General features: G+C 44.5%; 1 protein-coding gene and 1 long non-coding RNA gene across 2 annotated transcripts; both read right to left on the reverse strand.

The window, feature by feature from the left end:
* Positions 1-684: 684 nt before the first annotated feature.
* Positions 685-6,888, reverse strand: LOC124028768 (sterile alpha motif domain-containing protein 1-like). The gene is made up of 6 exons (XM_046340739.1): positions 6,449-6,888; positions 3,291-3,642; positions 2,672-2,869; positions 2,475-2,547; positions 1,800-1,914; positions 685-1,157 (listed from the first exon to the last, which is right to left on the reverse strand). The coding sequence occupies exons 1-6, from the start codon at positions 6,800-6,802 to the stop codon at positions 1,008-1,010; spliced, it is 1,242 nt and encodes a 413-aa protein (XP_046196695.1). The 5' UTR covers positions 6,803-6,888; the 3' UTR covers positions 685-1,007.
* Positions 6,889-10,380: 3,492 nt separating this feature from the next.
* On the reverse strand, positions 10,381-11,165 carry LOC124028767. The gene is made up of 2 exons (XR_006837640.1): positions 10,986-11,165; positions 10,381-10,640 (listed from the first exon to the last, which is right to left on the reverse strand). It is a non-coding gene; the product is annotated as an uncharacterized LOC124028767 (long non-coding RNA).
* Between the last annotated feature and the right edge of the window lie 594 nt (positions 11,166-11,759).

An 11,759-nucleotide genomic window follows, 5' to 3' on the forward strand; every position in this document is an offset into this window, starting at 1 on the left:
AGACCTCCCCTTAGAGAACAGGCAGACCTCCCCTTAGAGAACAGGCAGACCTCCCCTTAGAGAACAGGCAGACCTCCCCTTAGAGAACAGGCAGACCTCCCCTTAGAGAACAGGCAGACCTCCCCTTAGAGAACAGGCAGACCTCCCCTTAGAGAACAGGCAGACCTCCCTTAGAGAACAGGCAGACCTCCCCTTAGAGAACAGGCAGACCTCCCCTTAGAGAACAGGCAGACCTCCCCTTAGAGAACAGGCAGACCTCCCCTTAGAGAACAGGCAGACCTCCCCTTAGAGAACAGGCAGACCTCCCCTTAGAGAACAGGCAGACCTCCCCTTACAGAACAGGCAGACCTCCCCTTACAGAACAGGCAGACCTCCCTTAGAGAACAGGCAGACCTCCCCTTAGAGAACAGGCAGACCTCCCTTAGAGAACAGGCAGACCTCCCCTTAGAGAACAGGCAGACCTCCCCTTAGAGAACAGGCAGACCTCCCCTTAGAGAACAGGCAGACCTCCCCTTAGAGAACAGGCAGACCTCCCCTTAGAGAACAGGCAGACCTCCCCTTAGAGAACAGGCAGACCTCCCCTTAGAGAACAGGCAGACCTCCCCTTAGAGAACAGGCAGACCTCCCCTTAGAGAACAGGCAGACCTCCCCTTACAGAACAGGCAGACCTCCCCTTAGAGAACAGGCAGACCTCCACTTTACTTCTATAGCGTCATTAGGCAGGATCCTAACATTCCTATATGAGTTTAGAGAGGGGTCCTATAAAAGCAATACCACCAGAATGGGTCAGGTGACAGCAGTACCACAGAGAGGTGGAATGGAAGCCCACGTACACATGTTGATAATCACTGTCAAGGCCCAAGTCATGACCACGGTGTCCTTTTCCCCACACCTCCTTGAATGGTTACAGAAGGGTCTAGAGATCCAGTGAACACAGTATGTGTGTATACTGTATGAATACATCTGCTGCTCAGAGGAGTGTGTTGTTCTGTTCCCCCCAACCGTGGTCAGAGATCATCCTCCTCATCCAGGAAGTGGGTCCTCTGCAGCATCTTCACGTGGCGCTCGTAGATCTTTAGGGCGGGCCCAAGTCTGATGGACAGGCCAGTTAACACGTCACTGCGCTGCATCAGGAGCAAGGACTTTCCATCAATTTCCTGTTGCGGGCGGAGAACAGATGGAGTGATTGAACTAACATCTAAATGTGGATTGGGGTGTGAACTAGTTACATCAAAGCAAATGCCTCCAAGTCTAGGGGGTACAGGATCTGTTGCTTTGGTTTATGGATGAGCACTTTCATATATTTTAATGAAAGCAATGCACATGTTATGTATATATTTCATGTATGCTTTCATATCATTTAACTTGTTATTTGCCCAAGCCATTTACCCAGGTCAAGAAACAACCACCAGCCCAGGGATACTCAAATACATTTTACAAGATGGACACTTTTAGAAATCAACAGGAGGTCGGGGCCACGAGTCTGTGTAGAATCCCGCAGGCTGCCATTAAAGTGTCACTGCACTAGCCCATAGGAACTTCACTTCAAACAGATCACTAAGAATTGGATAGGTGATACTATAATGCAATAAGGTCAAATCTTCACCTTGCCCACTGATAGGCTATGTGGAATGTTCACCATATTGATTATAATATACCCAAAACTTTCACATCTCCAGGAGTGCCTGGGGGCTGTCTCTGGCTAGGTAGAGGCTGTCTCTGGACAGGGACTCTGTCTGAGCGGTTTTCTGAGTGTACAGATACCACCCCCGTGTGGCAATTTGAGGGACTGCACTGACCTGTGTTCTGAAAGCTACAGCCTGCTCTGGAAAGCCTGCAGCAGAGATGTAGGTGGCCACGTCCGCCACGCTCCACAGCAATAGGTTCTGCCTCAGCGTCTCCTTCTTCACAGAGCTATGGGGTAGAGGACGGGGGAGATAGCGTGAGACACTGCAGACAAAATACAGGAAATGTGTCCTTTTGTTGACGCTGTTTGGTTTGAAGGTGCTATTTGAGGCAGTTTGTGTCCCTTGGAGATATGGATGCACATGGGTTATGTCTGTATGATGTCTACATTGAAGTGAGTTGACGGCAGAGGAGGGGAGGGTGGTTGAGGGATAAGGGATAGGTATATGCGGCGGCAGGTAGCCTAGTGGTTAATAAGAGCATTGGGCCAGTAACCGAAAGGTTGCTAGGTCGAATCCCTGAGCTCACAAGGTAAAAATATGTCGTTCTGTCCCTGAACAAGGCATATAACCCATTGTTCCTAGGCCGTCATTGTAAATAAGAATTTGTTCTTAACTGACTTGCCTAGTTAAACAAAGGTTAAATTGAAAAATAATAATGTAGCTGGGTGGGGTGTGTATTTTGGGGTGGGAGGGTTAACAACAGTGTAACCAACATGTAATAAAGTACTTAGTGCACCAGCTTGTCCCCTGTGTAGAAGCTGGTGTCTAATACATTAAGAGGCTCACATTTCTCTGTTTTTCACATCGTCTTGAGCCATCACGTAAGAGGCCACGTCCATCCCCTTCTTGTATTTAGCACCTGTAATAAATACAGTGGCCGGTAAACGATATATATCCTTAACATCCTCACTGGGAACACGATGAAAATAGAAATATGAGAAACTAATACGAGAGACGGACATAGAATAGAGGAGAAAACCCACAGTCGTCAGAAGGAAAAGACAACGTCTTGGGCTGTCTGTCAGAACCCTTCATGGTCTCATCCACACAGTCAGGAACCAGTTGGTCAGAAGTGAGGCCACTCTCCTCCATCCTCACCCCATCCTCTCTCTCTCTCTTCACCAAGCTCTTCTGAACCCAGGGACAGGTCCCCGATGGCTGTAGTATCGTCTTTAAAGCCCCTGAAGGAGAGAAAGAGAGGGGGGGGAGAAAGAAAGAAAGATGCCCAGTCATACATGGGCATAAACACACACATCAGCTTGAAACTGTCTCCTGGCATTGGATGCTTACTCACTCACTATACTGTAACTCATTGCTAGTCAATACAACGCAAACCTACTCCTAAAACACGGTCTCTACCCAATATTAAGATACTACGACAAGCACAATTATATGTTAGTGTTTTCTCCAAAACATGTGTAACATGATTGCTCCCATTGCTCCACAGACACCATGGCCAGTGCAGAGCAAGGGAAACAACTAGGCTACTTCTAGGTCTCAGAGCAGGTGATGTCACCACTGGGCTGTACAACTAACTAGCTAGCCATTCCACATCGGCTACACTTATACACATAGTATGATCTGTTAACACAGCATACTAACCAGTTCCTGTGTTTCTCTGCATCCCTGAGGGTCCATGATCAACAGGGCAGAAGGCAGAGTCACACACACAGTCATTCTGCCTGAGGGCCAGGGGACTAGAGGGGGACAGAGGGCTGGACCTCTTACTGGTCGTGCAGGTAGAGGGGCGGTCAGACACAGGGCTGTGGCCAGGGCGAGAGCCGCTGGGGGAGCAGGGGGCAGAGTAGGGGGGGGCAGCACCAGACCCCCCCTGCACAGCATCCTCACCCCCAGGAGAGGGAGAGGAGCCCTCATGGCCATCTTCATCAGCCCCCTCCTGTTCTTCCTCCTCTTCCATGGTGCTGTCTGCCTCCATTGACACTGGCAGCTCATTCTGGAACACAACCATTGCAACATAACCATTTGAAAAGATTCCCCATCCGTTGAGCTTTTTTGGAGTGTGAAAACATTCTAATCATACTCCCCAAAATGATCCACCCCACTTTATAGTGTGAAAACATTCTAATCATACTCCCCCAAAATGATCCACCCCACTTTATAGTGTGAAAACATTCTAATCATACTCCCCCAAAATGATCCACCCCACTTTATAGTGTGAAAACATTCTAATCATACTCCCCAAAATGATCCACCCCACTTTATAGTGTGAAAACATTCTAATCATACTCCCCCAAAATGATCCACCCCACTTTATAGTGTGAAAACATTCTAATCATACTCCCCAAAATGATCCACCCCACTTTATAGTGTGAAAACATTCTAATCATACTCCCCCAAAATGATCCACCCCACTTTATAGTGTGAAAACATTCTAATCATACTCCCCAAAATGATCCACCCCACTTTATAGTGTGAAAACATTCTAATCATACTCCCCAAAATGATCCACCCCACTTTATAGTGTGAAAACATTCTAATCATACTCCCCCAAAATGATCCACCCCACTTTATAGTGTGAAAACATTCTAATCATACTCCCCCAAAATGATCCACCCCACTTTATAGTGTGAAAACATTCTAATCATACTCCCCCAAAATGATCCACCCCACTTTATAGTGTGAAAACATTCTAATCATACTCCCCCAAAATGATCCACCCCACTTTATAGTGTGAAAAAGAAAGATCAGTTGGTTACTACATCAGTGCCATTAATCAGGTGCCTCATCTACTAATGACATGCTTGAGAATAACAGAAGGACAATTGATATTCTCAATACCCACAGAGAATATTAATTCAGATCATTTTTCATAAATTAACAATACAGTGGGAGTGTCAATCTGACTGGCAGCACAATGGCTATAGGCTAGTCTACATCCTTAAGTATTGACCCGTTTAGATCAACTAGGACAACAACAGCTCTGCTGGTAGTGATAAGTACAGCAGGAGAAGCAACATAGCCTACTCAGGCAAGGGAGGGGGAAGGGACAGCAGGCTACTGGAGGGGGAGGGAACTATTGGGGAGAGAGTGGCTCCCCTTTGTAGTGTAAGTTAATGATTGGATAGAAGTGTATCATGGCATTCTTTACATAACTTAAATAAACATTATTCAAATGATTTCATTTAAACTGAGTATCAGGTCAAATGAGTCATGATACCTACACATTTACTTCTGACCTTTCGCTTGAGCCGCAGTCAGACAAACATTCATTCATTGGCCGATTGTTAACACAACTAGGCCCACACCTGAAAGGAGAAACTCGCGAGCGTGCCATAAACTGTAATCAGCGGGTTGAAAATGTGTTAGAGCGCACATAGTGTGCATTAGCGCGAGTCGACTCCTGATTATAGGAGACATGACATAAATCCACGCTCATACAGATGTCGCAATAACCAGTCTTCATATGACCGCTGTCGACAATAATTGCCACTGGAGGCCTTGTCCCCGTAGAGCACACAGGATGTTCACTCTGTTCGGAACTACAGCAGCGCTATTCGACACATTGTGTTCGGTATTCCAACCACAATTATTCATTCCAATATAGCTTAATATGGGCCGCATATAAGTTTATAAGTGTTATTCACATATGCGCACGGTTTATTGCACTCGCTTTTGTCGTCGATGACTGTATATAAACGCAGAAATGAGCTTCTTCAGCCTGTGTGCGTGTCCAAAGCCACAACTAGCGGAGGCGCGAGTACGAGCGCTCAACTCAGCAGAGCCCGCCCCGCACCTCAGAGGCGCTTGAGTCAGACATTAAAGTTATTTTATTGAAGAATAGGCCAAACTACCAATCACATATTTTGACGGTTAATCATGAGATCCATTATTGGGATATGCAGAATATGCTATTTGGATCTGTCAATAATAGTTTTAATTAGATATATTGGCACAAAGGATAATACTTGACGCAATCTGCTACTTTTTCTTGTGAATATATAATGCGCTACAACAGAGCGTGGACAACGTCACCCTTTTCTCCAATTTTAATACAAAAGTGCGCAATGGAGGAGTCGCACGAAAGACTTCCCACTTCAGTCAGATAGAGCGCTCCCGAACCTAGTCGGATGTGACCAATTCTAACCACGAAGCTCCCTCTATAGCAGCAATACCTTCAGTGGGGCTACTTTGACTTTGGGTCATTTTTCCTGCGACAGACGCTCGTGAAACCCATTAAATAACGTGGCTTTTGAATACATCGACCGTCACCCCCTTAGTGAAATAACCCGAGCACAATGTCCCCCAATCGGTCACGCACATCCGAGGTATGACTTTCGCTTCGGCCCCCCTCCCCTTCACTGAAAAACTGAGTTTGGGCTTGAAAAGAGCCTTCGGCTTTAGGCTGTGGTTGTTGCCAATTCTGTCAATCGTGCGAGTTTTTGTGTCGATTAAAACTGTATAGCAAACAGCACCCGGACAAACTCACTTCTACGCACAACCTCTTTTTTTGTATTATTGCAAGCGCAGCTTCCATTGTTATTGGTAGGCTATTTTTCACCTCGGTCGCGCGAGGTAGCTACAGCCGCTCCCCGTCTGCGGCAGTTTGTTTCGGTGCACTTGCATTCATCACGCCACCCCTCCCTGAATAGAGAATCCCGCTCTACAACACCATTTCCCCAGCTACACCATATGCCTGCCCACTCATTATAATAGTGAGGACGTGGGTCTGTTATCTTCTCTGGGGAAGATGGACGGTGTGTCACGGCACGGGGTCACTGAAACAGGCTGCCTTGCGTTACCTCCAAATGCTCGGTCTCATCCTGGTCAATGGGAACTAGCGCGCTGTCCCCGTTGCTCAAATCGGAGTGGTTAGCTTCTTCCACCGCAGTTCTTTTGGTCGTGTGATCATCCTTTTTCCTGCTTCTTCTGACTACTTTGGCTGCATTTCGATAGGAAATCGAGCCCTTGTAGTTAACTTTCAAGACTGTTTGCTCTTGGATCAGTTTCTCGAGTTCCTCGCTGGTTTGTTCTGGCGCTGATCCATGTCGTCTCCGGACCATTCGACAAATTCTTTCAAGGTCTGGTCTGGCTTTTCGCGACCGCAGTGAGTCAATAGTGTCCAAAATCCAATCGCGGTACATGGGTTCAGACATTCTCCTGGTTGGGGTCGTTCGTTCGTTTTTGCCTCAGTGCGTCAACCTTGTTGCGGCCCGAGTCCGGCTTTAGAGAAAAAATTGAAACCTCGCTGTACGCTTGCGTTGTTGTGCGCTTTTAAGGTGACCCACTGGAGATAGAGCTTGATTCTACAGGATATATTTAAGGTGGTATTTCGAAGTTAGGACTAACGAGGCGCCCAAGTGTTCATTTATCATCACTTTAAAAACAAAACATTTAATACGTATAATACATTTGGGTAAAAAAAAAATATGTTTCATATAATATACAATCGGTGAGTCTAAGGATAAACTCACTTTTTCCCCTAGGGTGTGTTATTGTATGTGATAATAGCACTGTAGGCTACACGATGCAGATGCATATGGGGGACCTGCTGTTATTACCATGGCGGTAGCTGGGCCAGTCCAGACACACAGCCAGAAGCCATCTTATCAGTGAAGCTATTCTCTTTCATCTTCATCCCAACTGGCATTTTCTGGATAGATGGCCAGAGGCTGAACACTCATCTGGAAAGCCCCTGAGGAATAGACAGATTGACATACAGATTTGTATAGGAGGTGTAGCCCCCCCCCCACACAGGTTGAAATCAGCTCCTTGCATTATTTGTTCATCATGGCATCCCCTCCACCAAGATGTTCCTACAAACTACCAAATGTACTGTACAAATGGCAATACATTCTGCCAACACAAACACACATTCTGTTAACAAAACGGTCAGTATGATCTACAAAATGTACTCATACAATTTTAATTTTAACAAGTAAAACTTTATTGGAATGATACATGTTGCAAAATATGACTTTCTTTTTTTTTAAACATATTCGTTGTGTCCTAAGGGTATCCGTCAAGTTCTCCAGAAGGTAAGATAATTAAGACTGTCAAAGGCAGACATACAGTATTGTTTCCCAGGGGGTACAATAGACTACACCATCACCGTACCCAAATCGGGAAGGAAAAGGATTCAAATGTTTATTGAAAATACACTTAGAAAATATGAAAATTAAAGCAACGTTTTCTCCAGGATGTAAAAAAAAAAAAAAAAAATGGAGACGTTCAATATGAAGTATATGTCAAAGTAGAATGCTAACAAAGGCAATCAAACAGAGTGAAAAGATGAACACAGAAAAGCTGATAGGGTTATAATGATGGGAGTGGGAGGCGGTCAGTAGAAACAGGAACAAACATTTCATAGACATGAGGTCATGGGTCAGGAAAGCCAAATGACATTTTTAAAAGCAGTCACATCAGTGGTTCATGAAGCCTATCCTGCCTCTAATCACTGAGTGACATTTCCAGCACAACCGTAAATGTTTGCAGGACCAAATGGTAAAAATATTTTTCTGAACACCAATTGACCAACTTTCTAGTCACAACTTAGGCTTACAGTATCACATTTCTTAAAAAAAACAAAAAAACATTTGAAATAGAGACATGATTGGAGAAGTGAGGTGTGCTTCAAAGGGTCCTAGCAAGGCAGTGGAGGTGACTGGATACCTGTAGCTGGTACTGATCCTCCCTTACTACTAACGATGCTTAGAAAGACCAGAGGGATGCAAAACAATGAAACAAGCAAAATATCAGTTGGTTGTGGTATATGAATGGTTGCAAATCTCAAATAGTCATTCAAACATGTCATAGGTCTTGGACATCTTGCATTTGTTTTTCGTCACGTGCAAGAACTGTGATTTTTTTAAAATACATAACATTTCTTCTTCAAAGAGCATAAGTTTGGAAGTCTATCTCCACTCGATACGTTTATTTTATTCTGTAAAGTAGCCTTCTTAGCCAACCGCTCCAGACATTCAGATGCAACCTCTAGGACTGCCAAAGAATCATTTTCAAAAGTTGATTGTGAACATTCGGTAGAAATAAGCCATACTTAATGACAACTGATTGAAGGATAAATACTGTATATTAAACACAAGAAATGCATTTGCGAGAGGTGCACAAGGTGTGGTGCCTAATGAAGGCTGGTGGGGGTCCGAATCACTCAACATTTAGTGTTTGGGTGAGATTTGGGTTGCGATTGTCTTGCATCCAAAAATATGACATTGCAAATAAAATCACAGGATAGCTTTTCAAAATCCATAAATCAGATTGTTATACATTTTATCTCATGAGGAAAAGTAATTTGACAAATTTACATCCTGACTTCCAACAGTCATACATTGTGAAAGTGTCCATTTGAAGATGAATTCAGGGGATGTAGGAGTAAACCGGCCAGCAGCAGGTTGAACAGAGCTGGTGAATTAACATGATTAAATCAGCATTAACCGTTCACATCTAACTCAACACCGAATGAAATGACATGATTTCTGTCAGATAAAAAGCGTGGACCCATCATACAAAAGGGGCAGGTGAGAGTCAGTTTGAACATGTCAGATCCCTCACCACGACCAGCTTTACTCCTTTCACATCTTCTCTTTTAAAAGTGATATTGTACAAAAATAACATGCATCATTTTGCTACTTTTCCCTGCGCATTAAAAACCACCACCTTCATAGTTAACTGACAAACATGTCTGCGTAAGCAATGTCATTACCTTTGCGAATTTGGCAGAATTCATACTTGTTTGTTTATTTCTGAAATCTTCATTTCGGTTTCACAGCTAAGAGACAACTTTGGAAAAAAAAATGGATATTCACGTTTTCTATAATATATCAACATGTATAAATGTGCTATGAATTAAATAAACACTAGTCAGAGAAGAGTGTGTGATCATTATGTTAGTCACTGCTTTTAACCCACCCTTCAACACTAACACAAAAGCACAGATTGACTTGAGGACACAATGATCCTCAAAGGGTTTTAAAATGCTCTAATAAATTCAGTTGAAGAGGAAAAAGACAGACTTAATTAACATTAGAAATGCTCATGTACACAATTTCACAGGTCCCGAAAAAAAGTAGTGAGACCTAAATGAAGAGATAAATCATTGTTTCTCTGATCAAAAAGTGGTCAGCACTGCTTGAACTGCAAGCGATGAGAGAATCCTCTGAAACCAATAATCATGCCACAACGAGCGGACAGAAGGCGTGTGCAGAGAGTGTCAAGCTTTCAACTAGAAAGGGCACAAGGGCTGATGCCACCAATAGCCAAAGCTCTGCACCAATGCTTTCCACATGGTTTTGAAACCAGTTGGCATTATGATAGGCACGTCTGTTGGACTTGGTATTGCTTGGACAGATTCAGGATGGAGAGACAGAGGGGGGCAAAGATAGGAGTGGGTGGACAATTACAAAACAAGAATGAGATGCCCTCATTCATTGAGAAGCTTGTAGAGAGGACCCACTCAGGAGCATCGATTCAGTACCAGAACATCAATGCCTCAACCTGCCTGCAATGACTCAAAATGTGTCGCTACACCTCTGCCAAGATACAAACCAACTGAAGAGAGAGGTGGTTAGCCCCTGCCCCTTCTACCCTCGCCACAAACACAAGAGGGAAAACAGGACATGGATAAGTAACAAGGTGAGAAACAATCAGAAAAGGCAACACTGCTGGCTCTTTCAGGTCTTTTCTCTCGTTCTTTTTCACTCGCTCTTCATTTGGGGGGTGGGGTTGTTACATTGTTGATGTCGTAATTACAAAATGCAAGTTAGCAGTCCAGCTTATCACCTCTCCTCCCATTTCCTTCTGTTCCTGCCTTCTCTCTACATCCCTGGCTCTTTCCGCTACTCCTGGTTGGGCCTAGAACTCAGCAAACTCCTTGCCACATTTCTCTGTGAAGGAGACTCGGATTTCCTCTTCCTCATAGTCGTCAAAGTTGCTGGTGTCACCGGGGCCTTTGCACTTGGGAATAAACGGTGCCTCCACCTGAAACACAGAGAATACTCAGATTCTTGCTACTGTAGCTTTCACAGTATCATTCCTCCTCAGTTTCTGACATATGCGGTTTGACAGTCACTGGTCATTCACCGGTTACGGACAACATGTTATTAGTCAAGTGGACCCCATTCCGACTATGTAAGACTATGTGAGTAATGCATGTGTAACATGTCTCCAAACAAGACCAAGCCAAATGGCATTAGCTCTGAATCATACCCCTTAAATAATCTCTCCCTTTCCCCAACCCATTCTCTCTGTCCCAACCAAACCTGCCTCTCTCTCCAGTGGCTATACAGTGAACAATAGAAGAGCCATGGAAGCAGGCCTTCTCACCTTCCTCTGGTAAATGGCAATCCAGTCAGTGGTGGCGAACCACTTGTGTCCCTTGATGTCGTTGACGCCGTTGCGCAGGTTGCCGAAGCGCTTGGTCAGGTCCACCTGGAGCAGGTTCCTCAGCAGGTCCTTCAGGTCCGAGCTGAAGTGGGAGGAAAGCGCACCTGGGGACAGAGACACGTCAAGGTTGTGTTCAGTAGAAAACTTTCCAAAACAGAAAAAAAGGAGGGAGGAACTGTCTAGTCATCCATTACAGAAATATTAATTTCCCCTAACAAATATGACTCAGTTACAGAAGACCAGAGATTGCCCATAGACTGACAGGGTCTGTTTATTCTTTCCCCCTAATGATTAAGGTTAAGATTGGGGCTAGATAAGCTGTTCCTAGATCTGAGCCTATGATACATTTTTTAACAGGTATGTGACTCACTGCTGAGAGGTCAGTGGGTCATGTGGACACCACAATACATTTACAGTGGGGCTGTGGAGTCATGATGATCTATGTAGAGGGGATTGGAAAACAGGTCAGGAGAAGTGAGCTAGAACTCAGCCTAACAAAGTGCTGTGTATGTATGAAGACACCAAGGTCAGGGGTCAGAAGAGAGTAATGCTAATGTGAATATAGCAACAAAAGCAGGAATGGCACAGTAGGACAATTACAAAGTTTCCATCCAACCATTTAATGCAGATGAATTACCTGACATGAAAAAAAGTCACAACCGGGATGATGGAAACAGGAAATGCCAGTACAATTTTAGAAATGCAAACAGACAA

Source organism: Oncorhynchus gorbuscha, unplaced genomic scaffold (genome assembly GCF_021184085.1).
Source record: "Oncorhynchus gorbuscha isolate QuinsamMale2020 ecotype Even-year unplaced genomic scaffold, OgorEven_v1.0 Un_scaffold_4821, whole genome shotgun sequence".
NCBI classification, from domain to species: Eukaryota; Metazoa; Chordata; class Actinopteri; order Salmoniformes; family Salmonidae; genus Oncorhynchus; species Oncorhynchus gorbuscha.